This window comes from Sciurus vulgaris, assembly GCF_902686455.1.
Source record: "Sciurus vulgaris genome assembly, chromosome: 9".
NCBI lineage: Eukaryota > Metazoa > Chordata > Mammalia > Rodentia > Sciuridae > Sciurus > Sciurus vulgaris.
Genome location: NC_136469.1, coordinates 45004930 through 45027651, shown reverse-complemented (window position 1 = coordinate 45027651; position 22722 = coordinate 45004930). Strand labels below are relative to the sequence as shown.

At 33.6% G+C, this 22722-nt stretch overlaps 1 protein-coding gene across 4 annotated transcripts in view; it reads right to left on the bottom strand.

Annotated features, from left to right (window-relative positions):
- The window catches only part of NDST4 (N-deacetylase and N-sulfotransferase 4), a gene marked incomplete at its 5' end in the record, with an annotated part of 266779 nt that overhangs the window by 218433 nt on the left and 25624 nt on the right, over positions 1–22722 (bottom strand). The window contains one exon of one of the 4 annotated variants that reach the window (XM_079154211.1): positions 17411–18388. The exons of 1 other annotated variant lie outside the window; for it this stretch is intronic. In XM_079154211.1, coding sequence (XP_079010337.1) covers positions 17411–18388 — 978 coding nt within the window. Of the gene's footprint in view, positions 1–17410; positions 18389–22722 lie in introns of those variants that run through there. 2 more of the 4 variants (XM_079154212.1, XM_079154214.1) reach the window with 2 other exon arrangements.

Sequence of the window (22722 nt, the reverse complement as noted above, 5' to 3'; positions counted from 1 at the left end):
GGGTGCTCTTACAGTTAACTCCACTTTACGTACAACCAAAAGAATGGGATCCTAATTAGAATAAGTTACACTCCGTGTATGTATAATATGTCAAAATACACTTTCCTGTCATGTGTATATAAAAAGAACAATAAAAAAAATGTAGAAAAAAAGGGTGTAATTCCTAGCATTGCAAGACCCTGGGTTCAATTCCCTGTACCATAAAAAAATGACGAAACAAAACATCTATTCTGCCTCACAATCAGAAAATTTCAAATTCAAGTAAGAACTCATACATAATTTCATACCACCCACTAAGTGCAGAAAGAAAGAAAGGAAAAAAAAAAGTATATACGCAAAAAAGTTCACCTTAAAAATCTCTACAGAGGTCTATCTGAATGTAAGGCAAATGGTAATTGTTAGGGTTTTGGTTTTAGTCCACTTTATAAAACCAAAACTACATTGTCCTTAGTCCTTAGTATACCTTTAAATTTACATAAAGTTCTCCTTAGGAATACTTCCAACACAATGTTTCTACTATAGGTCAAGTGTGGTAAGAAGTTTAAATGAAGACAAACTGAAGCTGTGCTGTTTTTATATCAGATATTTGACTTCAAATTCTCTCAATAAAGTTTCACAATTTCCACACACACACACACACACACACACACAAAATCAAGTCTGACAATATCAACATTAGCACAGGATAAACACTAGAAAGAAAATAAGTTTATGAACTACAGGCATATGCATCAACTTGAACTTTCCTTAAGAATAATAGAAGGGGTAAGACCAAGATTGCAGACTAGAGGGTGACTGCGTCTCATGTTGCTTCAGAACTCAGGAGTCAAGAAGAGGAGGTATTGAGAGACTCGGGACCAACTCAGAGCCACCGAGTGAGTCTCTCCCACTGGGCGAGCCTCCCCGGGCAGGGCAGTAGTCCTGGAATGCAGGGAACTTTGTGGAGAAGAGTTGCCCAGCCAGACTCCCCTGCTGGAGCTGTGAACCTGGACAACCAGGAGAGTCGTAGAGGAGGATTGCCCAGAAGGAGGCTTCTGCGCAGAGGTAGGCTCCCCCGGCCCGGGCGGTAGGCCTGGACTGCAGGCAAATTCTCAGAGGAGGGCCGCCCAGTGACAGACTCAATCACAGGGTGAGGCTTCCTGACCCAGGTGGTAGTTCCAGACTGAAGGGAACTTCTCAGAGGAGAGCTGCCCAGTGAGACTTCCCCACCAGGTGAGTCTTCCCTGCTAGGCAAAGCTTTCCTACTGGGGTGGTAGAACCAGAGACCCAGGCCCAGACTAGCCATGCCCCAGCCCACAGTCTAGTCTCCTTTGGCTGACCATTGGTCAGCAAGTGAAGGCGCCTCTGCCTACTAACAAGGAATATACCCCATCTGAAGGCCACCACCCCTAGAGGGGCAGCTTCCTTGTGGATCACTGCATTATCAAGTTCCTCCAAAACTTCAGGCTTCTGAAGGTTAGGAGGTGAACTATTGGAAATTTACAGGGACACTATAAGTCAACAGGGGAAATCTACAATATCTCAGAGTTTCATTACTAGAGGGGAATACCTGAGCAATATGAGAAAACAAGGAAAGAAAATGTCCCAAACAAACCTAGATGCTATATCAATAAAATCCCATGACAGCATGGCAGAAGAAATGTCAGAAAGGGAGTTCAGAATGTGCATAATTAAAATGGTCAGAGAAGCAAACAATGAGAAGAAAGAGCAAAAGCAGGCTTTGAATGATCATACCAATCAACAGTTAAAAGAGCAAATGTGGTAAGCAAAAGATCATTTCAAAAAAGAGTTAGAGATACTGAAGAAAAACCAAACAGAAATGAAGGAAACAATAAACCAAAATAAAAACTCCATAGAAAGCATAACCAATAGGATAGAACACCTGGAAGACAGAACCTCAGATATCAAAGACAAAATATTTAATCTTGAAAACAAAGTTGACCAAACAGAGAAGATGGTAAGAAAACATAAACAGAATATACAAGAATTATGGGATATCATGAAAAGGCCAAATTTAAGAATTATTGGGATTGAGGAAGACACAGAGAAACAAGTCAAAGGAATGAACAAGCTATTGAAGGAAATAATATCAGAAAATTTCCCAAATCTGAAGAATGAAATGGAAAATCAAGTACAAGAGGCTTATAGGACTCCAAATATACCAAAGTACAATAGACCCACACCAAGGCACATTATTATGAAAATACCTAACATACAAATAAAGACAGAATTTTAAAGGCTGTGAGAGAAGAAAATCAAATTACATTCACGGAGAAACCATACGGATATCAGCAGATTTTTTAACCCAAACCCTAAAAGCTAGAAGGGCATGGAACAACATTTTTCAAGATCTGAGAAAATGGATGACAACCAAGAATCTTCTACCCAGCAAAACTTACTTTCAGATTATACAATGAAATAAAATCCTTCCATGATAAACAAAAGTTAAAAGAATTTACAAAAAGAAAGCCAGTGCTACAGAACATTCTCAGCAAAATATTCCATGAGGAAGAGATGAAGAACAATGATGTAAATCAGCAAAAGGAGGAACTACCCTAAAGGAATAGCCAAATAAAGGAGAAATCAAGTTGTGTTAAAAAAAAAAAAATGAGCCAAATGACCAGAAATACAAATCATATCTCAATAATAACCCTGAATGTTAATGGCCTGAACTCATCAATCAAAAGACATGGACTGTCAGATTGGATTAAAAAGAAAGATCCAACAATATGCTGACTGCAAGAGACTCATCTCATAGAAAGAGAAACCCACAGACTAAAGGTGAAAGAATGGGAAAAAAAAAATACCCTGCACATGGACTCAGCAAAAAAGCCAGAGTATCCATCTTCATATCAGATAATGTGGACTTCAAGCTAAAGTTAGTCAGAAGGGCTAAAGAAGGACATTTCATACTGCTTAAGGGAAGCATAAATCAGCAAGACATAACAATCATAAATATCTATGCCCAAAACAGTGGCTCATTCATGTATGTCAAACAAATCCTTCTCAATTCCAGAAATCAAATAGACCACAACACAATAAAACTACATGACTTTAACACACCTCCCTCCGCACTGGACAGATCTTCCAAACAAAAATTGAAAAAAGAAACCATAGATCTCAGTAACACAATCAATAGTTTAGACTTAACGGACATATATAGAATATACCATCCAAAACAAAGAGCGAATACACTTTCTTCTCAACAGCACATGGATCCTTCTCTAAAATAGACCATATTTTACGCCACAAAGCTACTGTTAGCAAATACCAGAAGATAGAGATACTACCTTGTTATCTATCAGATCATAATGGATTAAAACTAAAGATAAATAACACAATAAAAAACAGAAACTACTCCAATACCTGGAGATTAAATAATACGCCATTAAAGGATGAATGGATAACAGAAGACGTCAGAGGAAAATAAAAAAATTCTTAGAGGTAATCGAGAACAAAGATACATCATATCAAAATCTCTGGAACACTATGAAAGCAGTACTTAGAGGAAAATTTATTTCATGGAGTGGATTCAATAAAAAGAAAAAAAATCAGCAAATAAATGACCTCACACTACAGCTCAGAGCCCTAGAAAAAGAAGAACTGAGCAACACCAAAAGTAGTAGAAGACAGGAACTAGTTAAATTCAGAGCTGAAATCAATGAAATTGAAAGAAAAGAAACAATCGAAAAAATTGACAAAATAAATAGTTGATTATTTGAAAAAAAAAAAATTGATAAACCATTAGCCACACTAACAAAGAGAAGAAGAGAGAAAACTCAAATTACTAAAATTTGGAATGAACAAGGAAATATCACAACAGACAGGAGTGAAATACAAAACATAATTTGAAGCTATTTTGGAAATCTATTCTCCAAAAAAAATAGAAAATCTCCAAGACAGCAACAGCTTTCTAGAGACATATGAATTTCCTAAACTGAAGCAGGAGGACATACACAATGTAAACAGATCGATTTCAAGTAATGAAATAGAAGAAGTCATCAAAAGCCTACCAACAAAGAAAAGTCCAGGACCAGATGGGTTTTCAGCCGAGTTCTACAAAACCTTTAAAGAAGAGCTCATTCCAATACTCCTCAAAGTATTCCATGAAATAAAAGAGGAGGGAACCCTCCCAAACTCATTCTATGAAGCCAATATCACCCTGATACCTAAACCAGACAGAGACACATCGAGGAAGGAAAATTTCAGACCAATATCCTTAATGAACATTGGCGCAAAAATTCTCAACAAAATTTTAGCAAATCGCATACAGAAATATATTAAAAAAATAGTGCACCACAATCAAGTGGGTTTTATCCCAGGGATGCAAGATTTGTTCAATATCCGGAAATCAATAAATGGAATTCACATATCAACAGACTTAAAGTCAAGAATCACATGATTATTTCGATAGATGCAGAAAAAGCATTTGATACAATACAGCATCCCTTCATGCTCAAAACACTAGAAAAAATAGGGATAGTGGGAACATTCCTTAACATTGTAAAAGCCATCTATGCTAAGCCCATGGCCAATATCATTCTAAATGGTGAAAAACTGAAAGCATTCCCCCTAGAAACTGGAACAAGGCAGGGATGCCCTCTTTCACCACTTCTATTCAACATTGTCCTTGAAACTCTAGCCAGAGCAGTTAGGCAGACCAAAGAAATTAAAGGGAAACAAATAGGAAAAGAAGAACTCAAACTATCTCTATTTGCTGATGTCATGATTATATATTTAGAGGAACCTGGAAATTCCATCGAAAACTTTTAGAACTCATAAGTGAATTCAGTAAAGTAGCAGGTTATAAGATCAATGCTCATAAATCTAATGCATTTTTATACATAAGAGATGACTCCTCAGAAAGAGAAGTTAGGAAAACTACCCCATTCACAATAGCATAGAAAGAAATAAAATCCTTGGGAATTAATCTAATAAATGAGGTGAAAGACCTCTACAATGAGAACTACAGAACACTAAAGAAAGAAATTTTAAAAATCTTAGAAGATGGAAAGATCTCCCATGTTCTTGGATAGGCAGAATTAATATTGTTAAAATGACCATACTACCAAAAGTGCTATACAGATTCAGTGCAATTCCAATTAAAATCCCAATGATGTACCTTACAGAAATAGAGCAAGCAATCATGAAATTCATCTGGAAGAATAAGAAACCCAGATTAGCTAAAGCAATCCTTAGCAAAAAGAGTGCAGCAGGGGGTATTGCAAAACCAGAACTTCAACTGTATTACAGAGCAATTGTAACAAAGACGGCATGGTATTGGTACCAAAATAGACAGGTAGATCAATGGTACAGAATAGAGGACATGGACACAAACCCAAATAAATACAATTTTCTCATACTAGACAAAGGTGCCAAAAATATGCAACGGAGAAAAGATAGCCTCTTCAACAAATGGTGCTGGGAAAACTGGAAAACCATATGCAAAAATTAAATTAAACCCCTATCTCTCACCCTGCACAAAACTCAACTCAAAATGGATCAGGGATCTCAGAATCAGACCAGAGACCCAGCATCTTATAGAAGAAAAAGTAGGTCCAAATCTTCAAAATGTTGGCTTAGGATCAGACTTCCTTAACATGACTCCCATAGCACAAGAAATAAAATCAAGAATCAACAACTGGGATAGATTCAAACTAAAAAGGTTTCTCTCAGCAAAAGAAACTATCAGCAATGTGAAGAGAGAACCTACAGAATGGGAGAAAATATTTGCCACTCATACTTAGATAGTGCACTAATCTCCAGAATATATAAAGAACTCAAATAACTTTACACCAAGAATAAAATAATCCAATCAACAAATGGGCTAAGGAAATGAACAGATACTTCTCAGAAGAAGATCTACAAGCAATCAACAGATATATGAAAAAACGTTCAACATCTCTATTAATAAGAGAAATGCAAATCAAAACTACCCTAAGATTCCATTAGAATGGCGATTATCAAGAATACAAGCAACAATAGGTATTGGAGAGGATGTGGGGGAAAATGTACACTCATACATTGCTGGTGGGGTTGCAAATTAGTGCAGCCACTCTGGAAAGTAGTGTGGAGATTCCTCAGAAAACTTGGAAAGGAATCACCATTTGACCCAGCTATCCCACTCCTTGGCCTGTACCCAAAGGACTTAAAATCAGCATACTACAGTGATGCAGCCACATCAATGTTCATAGCTGCTCAGTTCACCATAGCCAGATTGTGGAACCAACGTAGATGTCCTTCAGTTGATGAATAGATAAAGAAACTGTGGTATATATATACAATGGAATATTACTCAGTCATAAAGAATAGTAAAGTTATGGCATTTGCAGGCAAATGGATGAAATTGGAGAATATCATGCTAAGTAAGATTAAACCAATCTCTATATACCAAAAGGTGAATGATCTCGCTGATAAGCGGATGATGATACATAATGGAGGGCGGGAGGGAGGCAAGAATGGAGGAAGGAGGCACTGTATAGAGGGAAAAGAAGGGTGGGAGGGGTGGGGGGGGAAGGAAAAAAATAATAAAATGAATCAAACACCATTACCCAATGTAAATGTATGATTACACAAATGGTATGCCTCTACTTCATGTACAACCATAGAAACAAATTGTACCCCATTTGTTTACAATAAAAAAATAATAAAGGAAAAATTGGTGATAATATGTATTCTAGAATTCTATTTACATAAATCCTAATGAAAATTATTGAAGATACAAGCAATTTGTTTATGGATACTTTCACATATAATACAGTATGAAGAATGAAGATAATATAAAGAATGAAGACAATAATACACAAAATTCAGAATACTCGTTTCCTCTGCAGTGGAAGATAGTGGTATGTGATTGGAAAGGAGGTAGTATCATTATACTGAATTTAGTGGTGAGGGCTAAGTTATTATTACCCATTAACTTGTAGATATTTTACATACTCTTTTTGCATATATGAAATGTTTCAAAATTATCATAGCAGAGATACATATAAGGGATTTTTAATTTATTTGGGGGGAAAAAGTAGTGGGTAGACATCATTGACCAAAGCACTAGAGAGCTAGTCTCACAGTAGAAGTGAATAATTACAAGTTGAATGAAAATAAAGTGCAGTGTCCATAACTTCTCTATTGTTTAACCTGTTTTCTGAATGATAATGATGGTAATACATTTTAGCTCCCTCAGGATTACATAACTATGTTGCCATTTTTCATGATAAATTATTTTAAAACATACTTCTTTTCTACCAGGAATATAAAAGAAGCATTTTTAGTTTCATTTTGTTGTTCTCTAGATTTGAGACCATTTTGTGGTATCTTGATAATTTGCAGAGGAGGTTCATTACATTCTGAGCCAATTAATTGGCTAACTAATTCATTACTATTTATATCATCACAGAGATGACAAAATCTAGAAAACCAGTCAGAAAACATCTCTTGTACCTCTGCAGGGCTTTTGAGACACTAACCGTGAGATTTAAGGACTCTAATGCTGGGTTATTTTTCTATCTTGCTGAGGCTTAGCCACATTTATTACTTTTACTAAAATACTTCTGTAATATTTTCTCTTTCCCATGGAGACAATTACTACAACTTGGGCAGTAAAATGGCGCTCATGGACTTTAATTGGGTTCTTCTCCTGGTGTTTCAAGAGATTGCTCAGTAATTATTTTACTGTAAACTAACAAAAGTGAGCATTAATGTTAGTGTTAGATCCATTGCTCTCTAGCCTGTTTTAGTGCAAATGAAAATAGGGAATGCCCAATCTTCAAATTAAAATCAAATTTGCATATAAAACATTGAATTGTTCTGAACACAAAACCCTCACTTGGTCATGGACCTGGTTTTCAAATCTACATTTTTGTGGGGAATGTAGATCAGTGGTAGAATGTGTGCTTTGCACATGCTACCCTGGGTTTTATTCTCAGCACTGATAAAAAGAAAAAGAAAAAAGAAGAAAAATACACATGTACATTCTTTAAAAAAAGTAATAATGATTGTTTGATATTTTCATTTGATAAATGAAAATATGTCCATAAACATCTTATTTCTAAGTTTGCATTTTCTTGTTTTCTAGGAAAATAAACATATGAAGCTTAAATAAAATTCTTATAGTAGATTATAATTTCTGGGGAGAATAATTATAAGTGAGGATTTGCTTTCTTGGTCTTTTGTTATTTAACCCCTATTCAAAATTCCACAGTTCAGGAATACTTATGATATTGCTTCATTTGGTACATACACTTCACAGTCATGTTAGGATGGGATCATGCTGAAATTCTTGTTCAAAGCCTCATAAATAAGAAGATAAAAGAGTTAAGAATTGCAAATTCCAGATGAATGATGGCACCTTTTCTGTTCTGAGAAAATGACACTGTTCTGTCAGGCATTCCTTTAACACTCGCACCCTGAGAGCTTCCAGGATTTCCAGCATACACTGAACTTTCTTGGTTTCTTCCTTCTTACCAAAGAAAGTCTTACATGTGACGCTCAGGACAGCTACCATCTTGGTCCAGGAAACAATATTCCTCTCCATGAAATGAACTGGTTATGGGTTCATGACAGGTACACCCAAATGGTTCATTCAAGTTTCTTTCCTACTTATTTCATTTATGTTCCTTTAGTGGTTACCACTAAGATTGTAATTTTTAAACTTGATGATTCCTAAATGTACACTACTGCCCTGACAGTGTCAGATAATCTAGATTTTTCTTTCAAAGGTTGAAGTATGGATGTCCCATGTTAAATTGACTTTGAACCATTAAAACCACCAATCTTAAATCTAACTCCTTATCTTTTTGGTAATTTTGCAACTGACCAATTCTATATATGTTGATTGATACACCCAGTTAAAAATAATATTGATGCCACTGAATATCTACCTTCATTGCTCCTTCTTTGTCCAATTTCTGTCAATTCTACTTTGGCATGGACTTTCTTAATCTACCCTTTACATCCTTATTGCCACTAAATTAAATCTATTAATGGCTCAGCTCTGTCCTAGATCTTTTCCACTCATATCTCATTCAATGGTTAACACTGTACTTCAAATTAGTTTGCTTTACATTGGTAAAACAAATATAAATATTGCTGAGGATTGAAGTTAATAAACATATTCAAATTTAACTATTTTAGTGCTTGAGCTAAGACTTAAACTGAACCTCAAGTCATTTTTTTCTAAAAGTAAGTTTATTCAAGACAGATGTGTCTGGGCTTGTTTCTTAGTCTACCACTTATTAGCCAGATTTTATTCAAATATCTTAATATTTCTGAGCCCCATTTTATTCAGAAGATGTACAAAATATTGCCTATTACTGCTGTGTGTGTGTATTTTATTACCACATTGCTCAACACATATTAATATGCTACATAAATGCTATATTATAAAAGCTATAATCTCTAATATGATTGTATGGTTGCTAATAGATTGTTTCCTCAAAAACATGTCCCTGCTTCAAACATGTTTTTGTTCAATCCCAACTACATGGTTTGAATAAGATACCGTCCCAAAGGTCCTATGTTAATGCAGTAGGTGAAATGATTAGATTATGAGGACTGTAACTTCATCAGTGGATCAGTTCATTTGTTGGCATGAAAATTCAAATGGATTCCTGGGTGAAAACTGTAGGGAAGTGGGGTGTGGCCGAAGGTGGTGGGTGACTGGGGTTATGACTGGGGCATGAACCCAAAATAAACGCTTCCTCCTCTAAATTTCTTGTCAGGTATTTTGGTCACAGTGATGAAAACCTAACACACCAATTCTAATCATGTCATTTTCAAGTTTAAGAATTTTCAACAACTTTGATGGTACCCTGTTTTCAACAAAATTTAAAAGCAAATCTCCTAAAATAGATAGGAGTTCTGTAACCTGGCCACAACCAACATCTACAGCACTTAGTTTCACTACGTAATTACTTTGTCATATCATTCAATAAATACAGGTAACTTATCATTCTTAGAAAGAGCCTCATATTTTCAGCCAAGTCTTAGCTTGAGCTCATCCACTGACCCAAAACACACTCCCTAACTCAATTTGCCAGTGAGCACTCAAATGCCACCTCTTTCATGATGTTTTCTCTTGTCCTTGTCACCATTTTTTTGTTCTTATTATCTTAAATAATTTTGTCATAGCGTGTAGTGTGTTCTGCCTTGTCATGTAGATCATTGTGAATATGCCCTGCCTAATTTACCCAAATCAGGAACTGAATGTCCTTTGTATTTGTGTAAACTCTACAATAATGATATACAGAGTACCCAGTGGGTAAGAAATGATTTGAGTATTCAAGTAAATTATATTAATTGGCTATGAGAAACACAAATATTTGTACTTGGATGCCTAATTTGGTGGAGGTATTTCTGGTATATATTTTCTCACCATTTTCATTCTTATTTAAAAGTGAATTTTAATATAAAATTGGGCAATTTCTTAAGAGGAGAAAGAACCTACTTGCTCCCATAAGAGAATTTTTACCTTTCCACTGATAGAATTAAATATATGGTGCCATTTGAATGAAATCAGAAGAAAAAAAAAAAACTTGGACACTTATATTGGGATTTTAACTGAAAGAAAGAAAACATGATTAAATATATCCTTTATGTTAACTGTCCTCTTCTGAACAAGTTTGAGATTGTTTGAGATCACTATCAACTTTGCCAAAATACCTGATATGGAACTTCTATTTTGAGCTAAGCCAAACTCTTCTACTAAAAAGAATTTAATTGATAGAATGATTCTCTGTTTATGAGGAAAATGAACCACATATCTTTTCTTCTTGAGCCACTTGAGGGTCTTCAAATAGTATATTTAATTCTCATGGGCAGGAACCTAAAAAGTCTAGAAAGTTCTTGAATACAGACTCTCCTTGACAACAGATGTCTAAGGAGTCCTTCGTCAGGATATCCAGGATGGACTTTCAATAGTCTTACTGACAACTCTCTTGCCAGGGTTGTTGCTATGACTGACCTCCTGCTCTCCAGAGTCCCTGTCATGTGCCCTTTGCTGAACTCCATGTTGTACCATGTTGTCAAATCTCACCCTCCTAAGGGACTAAGCCACTGTCTTCTGTGGTTTTTCTCAGAGAGAAGATATCTGCCTACGAACCTGAATCTAGAGACTCAATATTAGTGACAGATATCTTTGATAAATGCTAATTACAACCAACCTGGGCCACTGCCCAGTTCTTACACTACACTTGCTGACAGCATGCCAGGTTACCTGCCTAGAATCTGTCAAAGAAATTATAGATGCTGCTTGCTTGACTGCCTCACTGGGTCATCTCACCCAACCCCTAAGTCTATACTCTTCTACTTTGCTAAATATACATTGATTGCTATGGATCCATCAACCACATACCAACCATACCTTTTCAACTATACTTTTGATAGTAATTCTACAAAGTCAAAGACATGGAAGAGTTTGAAAATGTTTTTCTGACAATTTGAAAAATATAATAAATCTGTTTTAGTTATAATGATAAAATATAGAAAGTTAATCTTGATTATCAGTGTAGCCTCTCATCTTCTATATTGATATTCGTAGCATCTATAATTTTCTATTTTCTTATATTATAGCCTTAGAACTCATGAGTTTTTTCACTTTTTCTTCTAATCCTAATTCAAATTAGTAACCAATAGAAATAGATTGTTTTTCTTTCCATTTCATAGCAACTGTTCCTTGTTGAATGTCCTAATTCCTGCAATAGTTTTGAACTGGGAATTTCCTTAGATATTTATGTTACTAAAAGAATGAACTTTCTCAAGTATTTTCATCATATCATTTCTCTGTTTAAAAAAGATGGGCAACTTTCAAATGACTTGTATCTAACCAAAACCCTCTCCTTGTATTTCAAGGTCTTCTACTCTGTATTTATTAACATCTTTACTTTAGTCATCAAATTTGCACAATTTATTACTTATTCCTGTTATCTTTTTGAACATGTTTTTAAATTTCAGACACCCATAGTCAAATAAGTGCATGGAATATTCACATTATGATATTGCTACATTGCTTCCTTCTAGATCAATTTTAATGCCAGTCTAAATTCATATTCATTAAAAGCAATACACGCTGAGGATCAAATCAGTGAGTCTGAAGGACAATTATTTTTGAGTTCCAAGTTCATGACAGACTATTTCGTACACTTGTCCCATATGTATTTATACATAAACAAATAATTTATTTTGAAATAAGCTCAAAACAATTCTCAAATTACTTTTATCTTTAGGTAGTAAATCAATAATTCTGCAACTAATTTGATCTGTACTCAACAGTTGAAGAACAGTATAATAATTGTCAATTAAATATTTCTAATTTGTGTCTGAGTTTACTTTTACATTACTTTTATATACTTTTACATAATTAAATGTACAAGAAAATGTGTTTCACCACCTAATTTTATAGTTAACTCATGTAAGTGAGGATGCTAAGGGAGAGAGATCAGTGATTTTTCAGGGTCTGAGGTTGGAAAGAAATCACCATCTGCTTGGGTCATTAGGGGATGTGTCACACTGTCAAAAGAAGTAGAACTTGAGATATCCTTTTTTTAAAAGGTCAGGTTTTTAAAAATTATTTCAATGTATGTATGCAATGTGTAATCTAATCAGTGTGATTAACATTTCATCTCTTTATCATTTCTTTATATTTTGAGCCTTCAAGCTCCACTCTTCAAGGTGGTAATAAAATACATACAAGCTGTTGCAAGCTGCAGACACTCTGCAGTGCTGCAGAACACCAGAACTTTTTGCTGTGTAACTGTATTTTGGTGCCCATTATCCAACCTCCCACTATCCATACTCCCCTCTACAATTACTGGGCTGCAATAATCACTACTGTCTTCTACGTTGATATACCTATGGAAATATGAGTACATTTTATTGAAAGCATAGAAACTGAGAAAATAGGTCAAAGTAGTAATAAGAAAACCAGAGTTAAGCCACAGACAATAGGGATTCTAACAGAAACAATATACATTGAGAAGTAAGAATAGACCTTGAAAAGATTAAGTTTAAGCTGTATCATATAGGGACTTAAAATAAGATGTTTCATTAATCTTACACACAGTACATGTACAATGAATAAATGGATCTATTTCCTCTATCACATGTAAGAACTAACTCTGGAGGTTGGGGTAAACAGCATTGACTAAAGTCCCCAAATTGCTGGTAACATCAAAAATAAATCTCATTTTTGTGCCATGTGTAAGCTTGCTTTCACTATTTTCATAGTCTTCAAAACTCTCAAGGGAAATAGTATTTATTCTGTCTAAGAGAAACATGAAAAAGTGCATATCATCTTAATTCTATCAAACTCTTACGATTACATTAAATATCCTAATCAAGAGTAAAAGATTGTCCATAAAAGTCAGGCTACTTGGCTATGAAAAAAATTTTTATATAGATTATTTGAATAATCAGGATGATCCTTTTTTATTTTAACTTTCCCAGACCAATATGAAAACAAGAGATGCTTTCAAATCAGAAAATAATAAGTTCAAGTGTGTAGACAATAATTTCAATAGCCTGAGGTCATTTTGCCAATCAATATATGAACATCAAATGTACAAGGGGTACTTTGTGATTGCCTTGCAGACCACTGATTCATTGATAGCTAGTGTTTTACTATCTTTTACTATATAATAAAATTCTGGATGGTTACATACATGAGTAATGTTTCTCTCATTTCTTGAGTTTTTAGGTACACAATGCAATTTTGATACAATCAGATGATAGTTTTGAAAACTGAGCTTAATTTTGCTTGTCTTATAAAAGGATATATTAATTTCTATCTCAGTGGCTTTGGTTGGGAGAGCCATGATAAAATGAGATAAAGCATGAAGGGTTCTACAAAGAAAGTAGATGCATATATAGTTGATTAAGTCAGGCAGAACTGCATATTAAAAAGAATGGGTTTTCAAATTCAGTTAAGAAAACCGTTCATGAAATGAAAATACTGTGCTTTAAAAATGTTTATTCATTAATAATGTGATCCAGAATTTCAATCTCAATGTAGGAACAGGGCTCAAATGAAAATATGCTAATGTGTGTGTTTGTGTGTATGTGTTTTGATAGCACAGTGGTTCTGTAGAGACAAGGCTATGTCTATATTTAATGCTCCATTATTCTAGTCTAATTGTGGGTGTGCTGCAGGTATAGTCCAAACATCAAGAATCATCATTCATGACACTCCTGCTTCCTCCAGTTTTTATTAAGGAACAGAATATCTCTGTCCTCTATTTCATGAAAAAGTATCAGTAACTATGCAAAACCCTTGCTCTAGAAAATTGCTGTAGAATACCAGGGGTGTTGGATTTAGCCTCATCTACTATTGCTTGACTAAATATTATATTATCAAAAAAAGGCCATAAGAAGGAAGAACGTGAGCCATACAGAACTTTTCTGCACATACTTGAAAGTTCTTTCCAGCAAAATTCATATTTATCCAAACAATAAAAACAAAAAAATCAAATGCAAAAATTTATAATTCGTACATAGACAACTTCAGAATGGTCTAATATTGTAATGGTGGAGTGCGAATCACTTAATTATGAAGGCTAAAAGACAAAACTATTAAAAATATAGCTGAAATAATTTGTCAAGCAATGCACTAACCATTAGGGAAATGACACAAAAATGATAGCAATAATGATATATCTATTACCTTATGTTTGTTAGAATGGCTATCATTGAAAGCTAATAAATAACAAAGTTATTAACAATGAACAATGTTATTTATTAACAATGATAAGAGTAAAATATTTAGGTGAAGCTGTGGAGAAAAGGGAGTGCTTTTACTCATTTGGTGAGACTACAAATTAGACGGTAGTCATGGAAAAAGCATAAAAGTTCTTTAAAAATTAAAAAATAGAACTATTGTGTGACCCACAAATTACATTTCTAAGTTTATGTAAATTAAATTAAAAAATCAATATATGAAGATACAGCTATACTTTCTTGCTTATTGCAGCAGTATTCACAATTACCAAGATGTGGCATCAAATTAAGTATCCATCTATGGATAAATAGATAAAGAAAATATGGTATAAGTATACACAAGGAAAAATTCATTTTCTAGAAAGAAGGAAATGCTGTCATTTTCAACAGCATGGATTTAGTCAAGTGAAGTAAGCCAGGTACAGAAAGAGAAATGTTGCATCACATTTATATGAAGCATCAAAAATCTAGTTCATGGAAGTAGAGTAGAAATGTGGTTACCAGGAGATGCCTGGAGATGAAGAGATATTTATGACAGAATACAAAATTTCAGTTAGGAAGGATAAATTCAAGAGATCTATCGTATAACATGTATAAAATAAATTTAGTGTGATTTCATTAAAAATCACTAATAGAGTCAATTTTAAATCTCCCACAAAACATGGTTTGTGAAGTGTATGTTAATTTGCTCAATTTAACAAGCATGAGTTATACATGTATACATGTATCCAAACATCATGCTGTACATGACAAATACCCATAATTTTAAATAGTGAAATAGAGTAAAAAATAAATTAAAAATTATTTCTGAGGATGACCAGAAACAAGCAAAAAAGATAAAAAGTATTTTTCTCAAAGTGACAGTTAAATTAACCTATGTTTATATACATTAAATATTGTATAGCATTTAACATTTATGTACATATGTGGTTGTGTGTATATACACACTAATGCATATCTATACACCCATATGACCTTTTCATTCTCTCCCCACATGTGAAATGTTTAAGCCTTTATTAAGTTTTGTTACTCTCTTATTTTCTTTGGGGTTATTCAACTTAACATAGTTTGTTAGTACTGGTGAATAGCTATTTGTTTTTCTATTGAGAATAAGTGTCATAACTAAATTTAAGCTGTACAATTTTGTTTAGAGTTATTAAAAAACTTTTTAATTCACATTGTTCCTTAGACTGAAACTAGAAAACCGTCTTTAAGGGCTTTACATTAAGAACCAAGCACTTAACAAACATTTGGAAGTTCCTGACACCTTTGTAAATTTCTGAATGCAAATCTAAAATAAAACTAGTATTTACATTAAGTAAATTTAATTTATATTATTAGAATAAAATAAGAAAAGAAAAACAGAAAAATCAAGACAGAGTTCATCTATGGTCATTTAACCCTTTGTAGAAGACCTGGAATTAAGTCTTCAAGTCACAGTGAAGCAGTACTTCATTCAGTGGCACTTTAAAAACATTTCACTGTTACACATGTTCTTTGAAGAACTTTTAAAAGTAAATTTATTTTATTGGTTTTGACCATGTTGTCTTACAGCAGTCATAAAGTTTTAGGATGGGAAAGAAAGAGCAATTAGTTTGAAATAGTATCCAGATTTAATCTTTGGAAGATAAACAATAATGGAAAATCAAAAAAGATAAAATTGTAACAATCTTTGGTTCTTTTATAATTCTAATTTTTGCCCTATTATTTTTGTTTATGTTCGCTAAATTCTTTACAGAATGAGTTTAGCTGTATACAGCACAATATAGACTCAGGTGAGAGAGCATTAAGAATATTGAAATGGGATTTTAAAAAGAGAACTTTTTATTTTTAAAGCAGGGTCTCATTCTGTTTTCCAAGGCTGTTCTTAAACTATGATCTCAAGTAATCTCCCTGCCTTAGTTTCTCAAGAAACTGATAATATGAACATGCACCATGATGCCCAGTTGTGTAGTTAGCCTTTTCTTTATCTAATAGCAACCACGAGATGAATCTGTTATGCAGTCGATTGATCATAATCTAGACGTGCTGCCAGTAACACTGTTGGATTGCACAAAACAATGGGATAAATTAGTAGAGAGAATATTGCTGAGGCCAAGACACTCTAAAACTATCTTCTTTTTATCTATATTTTCAAGTGTATGGACCTTTCATACAAGCAAACACTATGCTTTCTTGAGGTTACAGAAAGGTCTTGGGTTGTCATTTCTTCTACTTCAACAATCATGATCAAACCTTACATAGGGTGGTCAGTTCAGAAACAGAATTCTTTATCAGTCTCATTGCTATAAAATGCCACATACGGCAAAATAATGGAGTCTGTTCTGAGGAGTTCTAGCTGGGCTGGGCAAAGCATAACAAAAGGCAAGAAGATTAAGTTCAGCTACACTTTGGGATATTTATTTGGGTCCCCTGTGAAGCTTCTATTCTGGAGCTTGTACACATTGCTTGTGGGTGCATCTCTCTGTCTCTCTCTACCTTTCTCTCTCTCTCTCTCTCTCTCTCTCTCTCTCTCTCTCTCTCTCTGTGCTCTTTGTGTGGTTTGCTTAAGGCTTAATTTCATTTTTTTTAAATGCCTGCTTTACTTCAAAATTACTTTACCTTAAAATTTTAGTGCTTAGGAATCTACAATATTCAAAATTATATTTCATCAATACCACAAAGTTAGTGAATAAATTATGATGCCATTTATAAATGTTCTTACCTTCACATCTTTGACATTCATCCTTGTTCCCTCTTTCCCAACAAAGATATCATCAATGTCCACAAGGATATACCTCTCCAAGGACAATGTCAGCCTCTTCCCTGACAAGAAGGAGATGGCATCTATGAAGATGAGCTTGTGTAACCAAAAGTTCAAGTTGTTGCCAAAAAGAACTCGCTGAATTCCATCATGAAGACCTAGGTCCTGAATTACCGTCGCATAGAGTATTTTGTTGGACAAGGGTGACAAGGGTTTTTCTGTCTGTAATTCAGTTAAAAGGACAGGCTGGTAGGTTGAATGATTATATTGGAAAACAGTCCAGTCTTCCCCAGGAAGAGGACCTTTCTCAACCTTGGGAGCTTTGGTAATATGCAGCAAAGGAGACTGAGGGTTGACAAGACAGTCCTTCAGAGCTAGATTATTGAAGAGGTTTAGTGGAAAGCCTTTCAGTTGTGTACTTGGCAAGATGTTCTCATTGGCTTTATGAAAACCAATTATACTAACACTGTATTCCACACAATATTTTTCTAAAAGCTCTCGGTTCCATGAGTCCATGCTAACATACTTCAGAATATTTTCATAAATAACTAATGTGTACTTCCCTTTGCCACTATCTGTAAGGGGAGGTATATCTCCCTTGCCGGGGGCAATGACCATGTGGTACTGAAATCGGCTGGACTCCAAGATAGCTATGATATCTTGACCAAGTTGAGAGTACTGGCTCTCCACAAAGAGGAGGATGGTAGGGTCAGTTTTGGATGTATCAATAGGTTTCACTGTTTTCAGCTCCATTGACCGATAAGGTAGAATTTTGATGTCAGCACATTCTGCTTCTGCGGTGGTTTCAATAAGTGCCATTTCCTGCTTGTAGCCAGAGTAGAGGAAATAGGCAGAAATGACAATGCTCACCAAGCAGAAGGTAGCTAAGAGAACAATCAATGTTCGAAAACTTCTCCGAAGCTTCACAATGAGATTCATCTTTTAAAAGAGTGCTTTGGAAGCTTTTTCCAACTTCTTTTCCTTAAATTGCCATAGTAAATAAGGTATGAGATGGTACAAATACCACTTCCCAAAAGTTCATGTAACCATTGCAAACATGTAAAATATTTGAAGGGATCAAAAATGAGTTAAAGCTGGAAGTCAAGGGAGCAGGAGAGCAAAAGTTGAAGGGATTTTGAATATGTCCAATACCAAGAATTGCTGCAGAATCCTCTAAGCATTATCTGAAAAAGAGGATAAAAATAATAACCAAGACAAAAATAGGAATATAAGTATTTATGTTTACATATATGCTTCTATTTAATAAATATATATTTGAAGATAATATTAATCTGTTAACCTGTTAAAATATTAATAGCATGTTTATAGTCTAGAATTTATTACTTAGAATATAGTAGATTTCTCCATGTCCTCCAGAGTGAAGAACTCAAATATCCATATGTATATAAGAATGCATATTGAGATCACTTTTCAACTAGTCATCTCAAAATACAAAAAGATTAGAGAGTAAGCTTTAGTTTAAAATATTAGTTACCATAAAAATTGCTTCCCCAGGACTAGTAAACATTATGGATATACAGGATTAGACAAGTAAGTACTGGTATGGGGCTTGGAGAAGTGGAACAGCTTTTTAGAATCTGCTTATGTCTCTTTAGTCCCAAACTAAGGGAATGATTTGTGTCTTACATTTTTAGCAGATACCATTTTTTCCCCCATAATAATATATCCTTTATCTAGACTCATGGAGACCCATGTGGTATAACAGCCCAAATAAGCAAACAGGATTGAACTTTTCCATTCCTAAAGGCAAAGTGAAAAAGAGAATATGGGGAAAAGAACAGAAAACGGGAATAAGCATCTTTAGATCTCTTTAATGAAACCAAGGCCAGGAAGCCAAGACCTGAAGAAATACCTTGATTTGTTTTTCTCAAAACACATTCTTAGTTAGGTTTACTCCACAAATCAGAATTTAGAACTGAGTTTTTCTATTGTTACTTTTCATTTAACAATCAAATGTGTTCCCCTAAGTTGAAAAGAAAAATAATGTAGAAAGCAAAAACAAATAAACAAACAAACAAAAAACTTTCCCAAAGTGCTTCATCACATTATTAATAGATCTTTTTCTTTGTACATATAAATGTGAAGTTAGTGAATTCCTTTCTACACAAACATTCTTCAGGGCCTCATAACTGTGGTAGAGTGCTTAAAATGTTTTCATTTTCCAGTTTACCAAACTAGTGTCCCCATATAGTTCATGCTATCAGTTTGTGTCTTTGATATACTATGTCACAGGATATCAAATTAACATGTTTGCCATGAGTCATATATTCCATTGTAAAGTGCATAATTTATTGGTTTCTGTAGTTTATTTTTTTAATTTATTGATCTGAATGATTCATAAAAGTTGAGAATTATTAAATAAAATGATTAAATATTGCCATTTTAGACCACTACTTTTTTATATGTTATGTTCTAAAATAAGGTTTTCTTCATTAGTAATTTAAATTTTTAAAAAATCATGTTAAGTTAAAATGATTGTTTTTACCTTAGATTTTGAGAAAATATTTTAAAATATTCTCAGAAGTTTGCTATATGAAATTTCAAAATTTGTACCACGCATTTTAAATATTTTAATTTGAAGATTCTAAATATATGAAGGATCCTGAATTTTTTCCTTATGAAATGCAATGTACCAATGAGAAAAATGCCCCTAGTGATTTCACACATTCATTTTAAAGGAAAAATTAATTCTGCATGTTGGGACTCACTGATACTGTTTCAAATGAAAATATTTAAGATAATTATTTGTTCTCCCAATGTCTTTCCAGTTTTTTCCTTTTAAATAAATGAAGTGTTTTTACTAGAACAAAATGAAATACAGCAATAAAAAAACTATGGTATGCTATATAATATTTAAACCAATTATTTTATATCCTTTACTTTTGTGTACATTTAAAATGTTCACAAATAAATTTAAAATATATAATTAAATTAAATTTTAAAATATACATATATAAATATTGAAAAAGATTTGGAATTTGCCAAGGATAATTATTCAATGTTATATTACAAACATTTCTAGACATCTAGAAGTGCATAAAACATGATTTAAAAGTCCACCAAACCAAATCCAGAAATGGCTCCACCCCAATCATACCCCAAATGGTCCCACAAAGCAAATATCACTTAATCCAAAAATGCTGGAAATTTGTTTAGTATTTTAAGAATAAATTTAAACAATAGATTTATAGAAAAAGTAAATGTATAAGTTAATATTTCTTTAAAGCATTACCTATTCTGATATAAAAATGAGACCTTGAATAATATGATCTTTTGAATACAAAAAGTACAAGATGTCAGTTTTGCATATTAGAACAGCTCTTCCTAATATGCAATAGTGAAAAAGAAGCAAAAAAACCATATGGGACTAGAATCTGCCAACCCAAAGAATAAATAAAATTTAAATGTGACATTTATTTAACATTAATATGTTAGAATTAGAAGAATGATCGATATATATTATCACAGCAGTACTTAAGTGTGTTCTCAGCATGTGTGTGTTTTAACGTAAGGATTTATTCTTGCCATTCAAATTTCTTATTCCTCTTTCCTTAAAAAAAAAAAAAAAAAAAAAAAAAATTGACTGTTGGAGGTGTGGAAGCCTGGATCATAAAAGATGACACACCAGTAGTGGTTACATTCCACCTCTGAGGTAAAAGATGGTAAAGGACAGTGTTTGGAATGACAAAGATGTAGTCTGCTTCGTTTCCATCTCTTACCTAGTGTCTTTCCCCCTAAAAAAAGCAAGGTAGGGGTTAGGAGTAGGTCCAGAGCAACTAATGTTAAGACTTCAGTTGTTAATGGAAGTCAAATGAAACAATTGAGATCATTTTTTCAAAAAGACATACAAGTTAAATGAGTCAGATAAAATTAAGGACATTTACTTCAGGATAATGATGAAGACATATTAAAAATCTTGCTCCAGAAATGTAAAATCATGTGACACATGCTCTTAAAGACACTAAGATAACATGCTAAAATTTTTACTTTATGTTAATCTAATGTTCTCTGCTGGTTGAACCTGAGACCCCAGTTAGCAACAAATGGAAACATGGGAACTCTTTCTTTTCCTTCTACATAAATAAATAAAGAATGCCACATTCTTTATTTTCATCATTCTGTTTAATCATTAGTTTTATGATTTATGATTCTAAATCATAGAATGATGAATAGACAGGGTATAGCTTATTGAGTAAAAAAAAAAAAAAATTTCCTTAAGCAGCACAACCCAAATAAGTTAAATAGGCTTTGCTCCTACTTTTATAAATCTGACTTTCATATGTTCAAATACAATTGTTGTTAATTATTTAGAAAGGGAGACTTGCTATTTGTCATAACAACCTTTCCCAAAACAGGTTGCAGGACCACCCCTGTGTAGAGTCTGGTGAGAAAAAGGAGGCAAAGAGCTGAGCTCTTTGCTCTCACTTGGTTTTTGTTTTGTTTTACCTTCTATCTTTCCAAGCGTCATTCATTCCTCAGCAGTAGTTGAATAAATATCTACCAGAGTTTTTCACTTTTAAAATTAAATAATATGAATATATTATTGTTTTGTATATGTATTTTAACAAAGTCTTTGGTTTATTTTCAAAATATGTTCCAAGATTCTCTATTAATACAGTTTACAAAGTCCATTTGCCAAAGTTTCTAAACCACTGTAAATTTACAGTCATCTCTGGAAGCAGCAGGGAAGTTAGTACACAAAGCAATTACAAGTACTATTGTAGCTATTGTTTTCTCACCCCTTTGGAAAACCGAAAATTCAGATGAAATCTAGGGAGTGTAAATGTTTATTTTTTAAAGGTGGTTTAATGAAATCACTGAAGTTCAGCTGAAAATTATTTTTTTTAAATAACAATATTTACCAGCATTTAACTACTTGCTCATAACTATGCCACATTCTTTATTTTCATCAGTCTGTTTAATCATTAGTCTATTTTTTAAATTAGGAAATTGAGATTTAGAAGGTTTACAAAAGAGGCTATACTACTAAATATTTGTGATGCTGGGGTTCTATGTTCCAGCAGTTGCACTGTTGAAAAAAATCAACAAGTTAGATGAAGCCAACAATTTACCAGTGAGGGTAATTAAATAGCCACAACGTCAGTAAGTTTTATTCTGTCTATAAATTCAAACATTCAGAGACCGAAATGTCTACCAAAAATGCAGAAAAATCATAGAGATGAGTTGGATCAATTCAAGAAATGCTGTTTACAAGTGGGGATGACCTAAACATTTGCTGTAATTTGACCAGT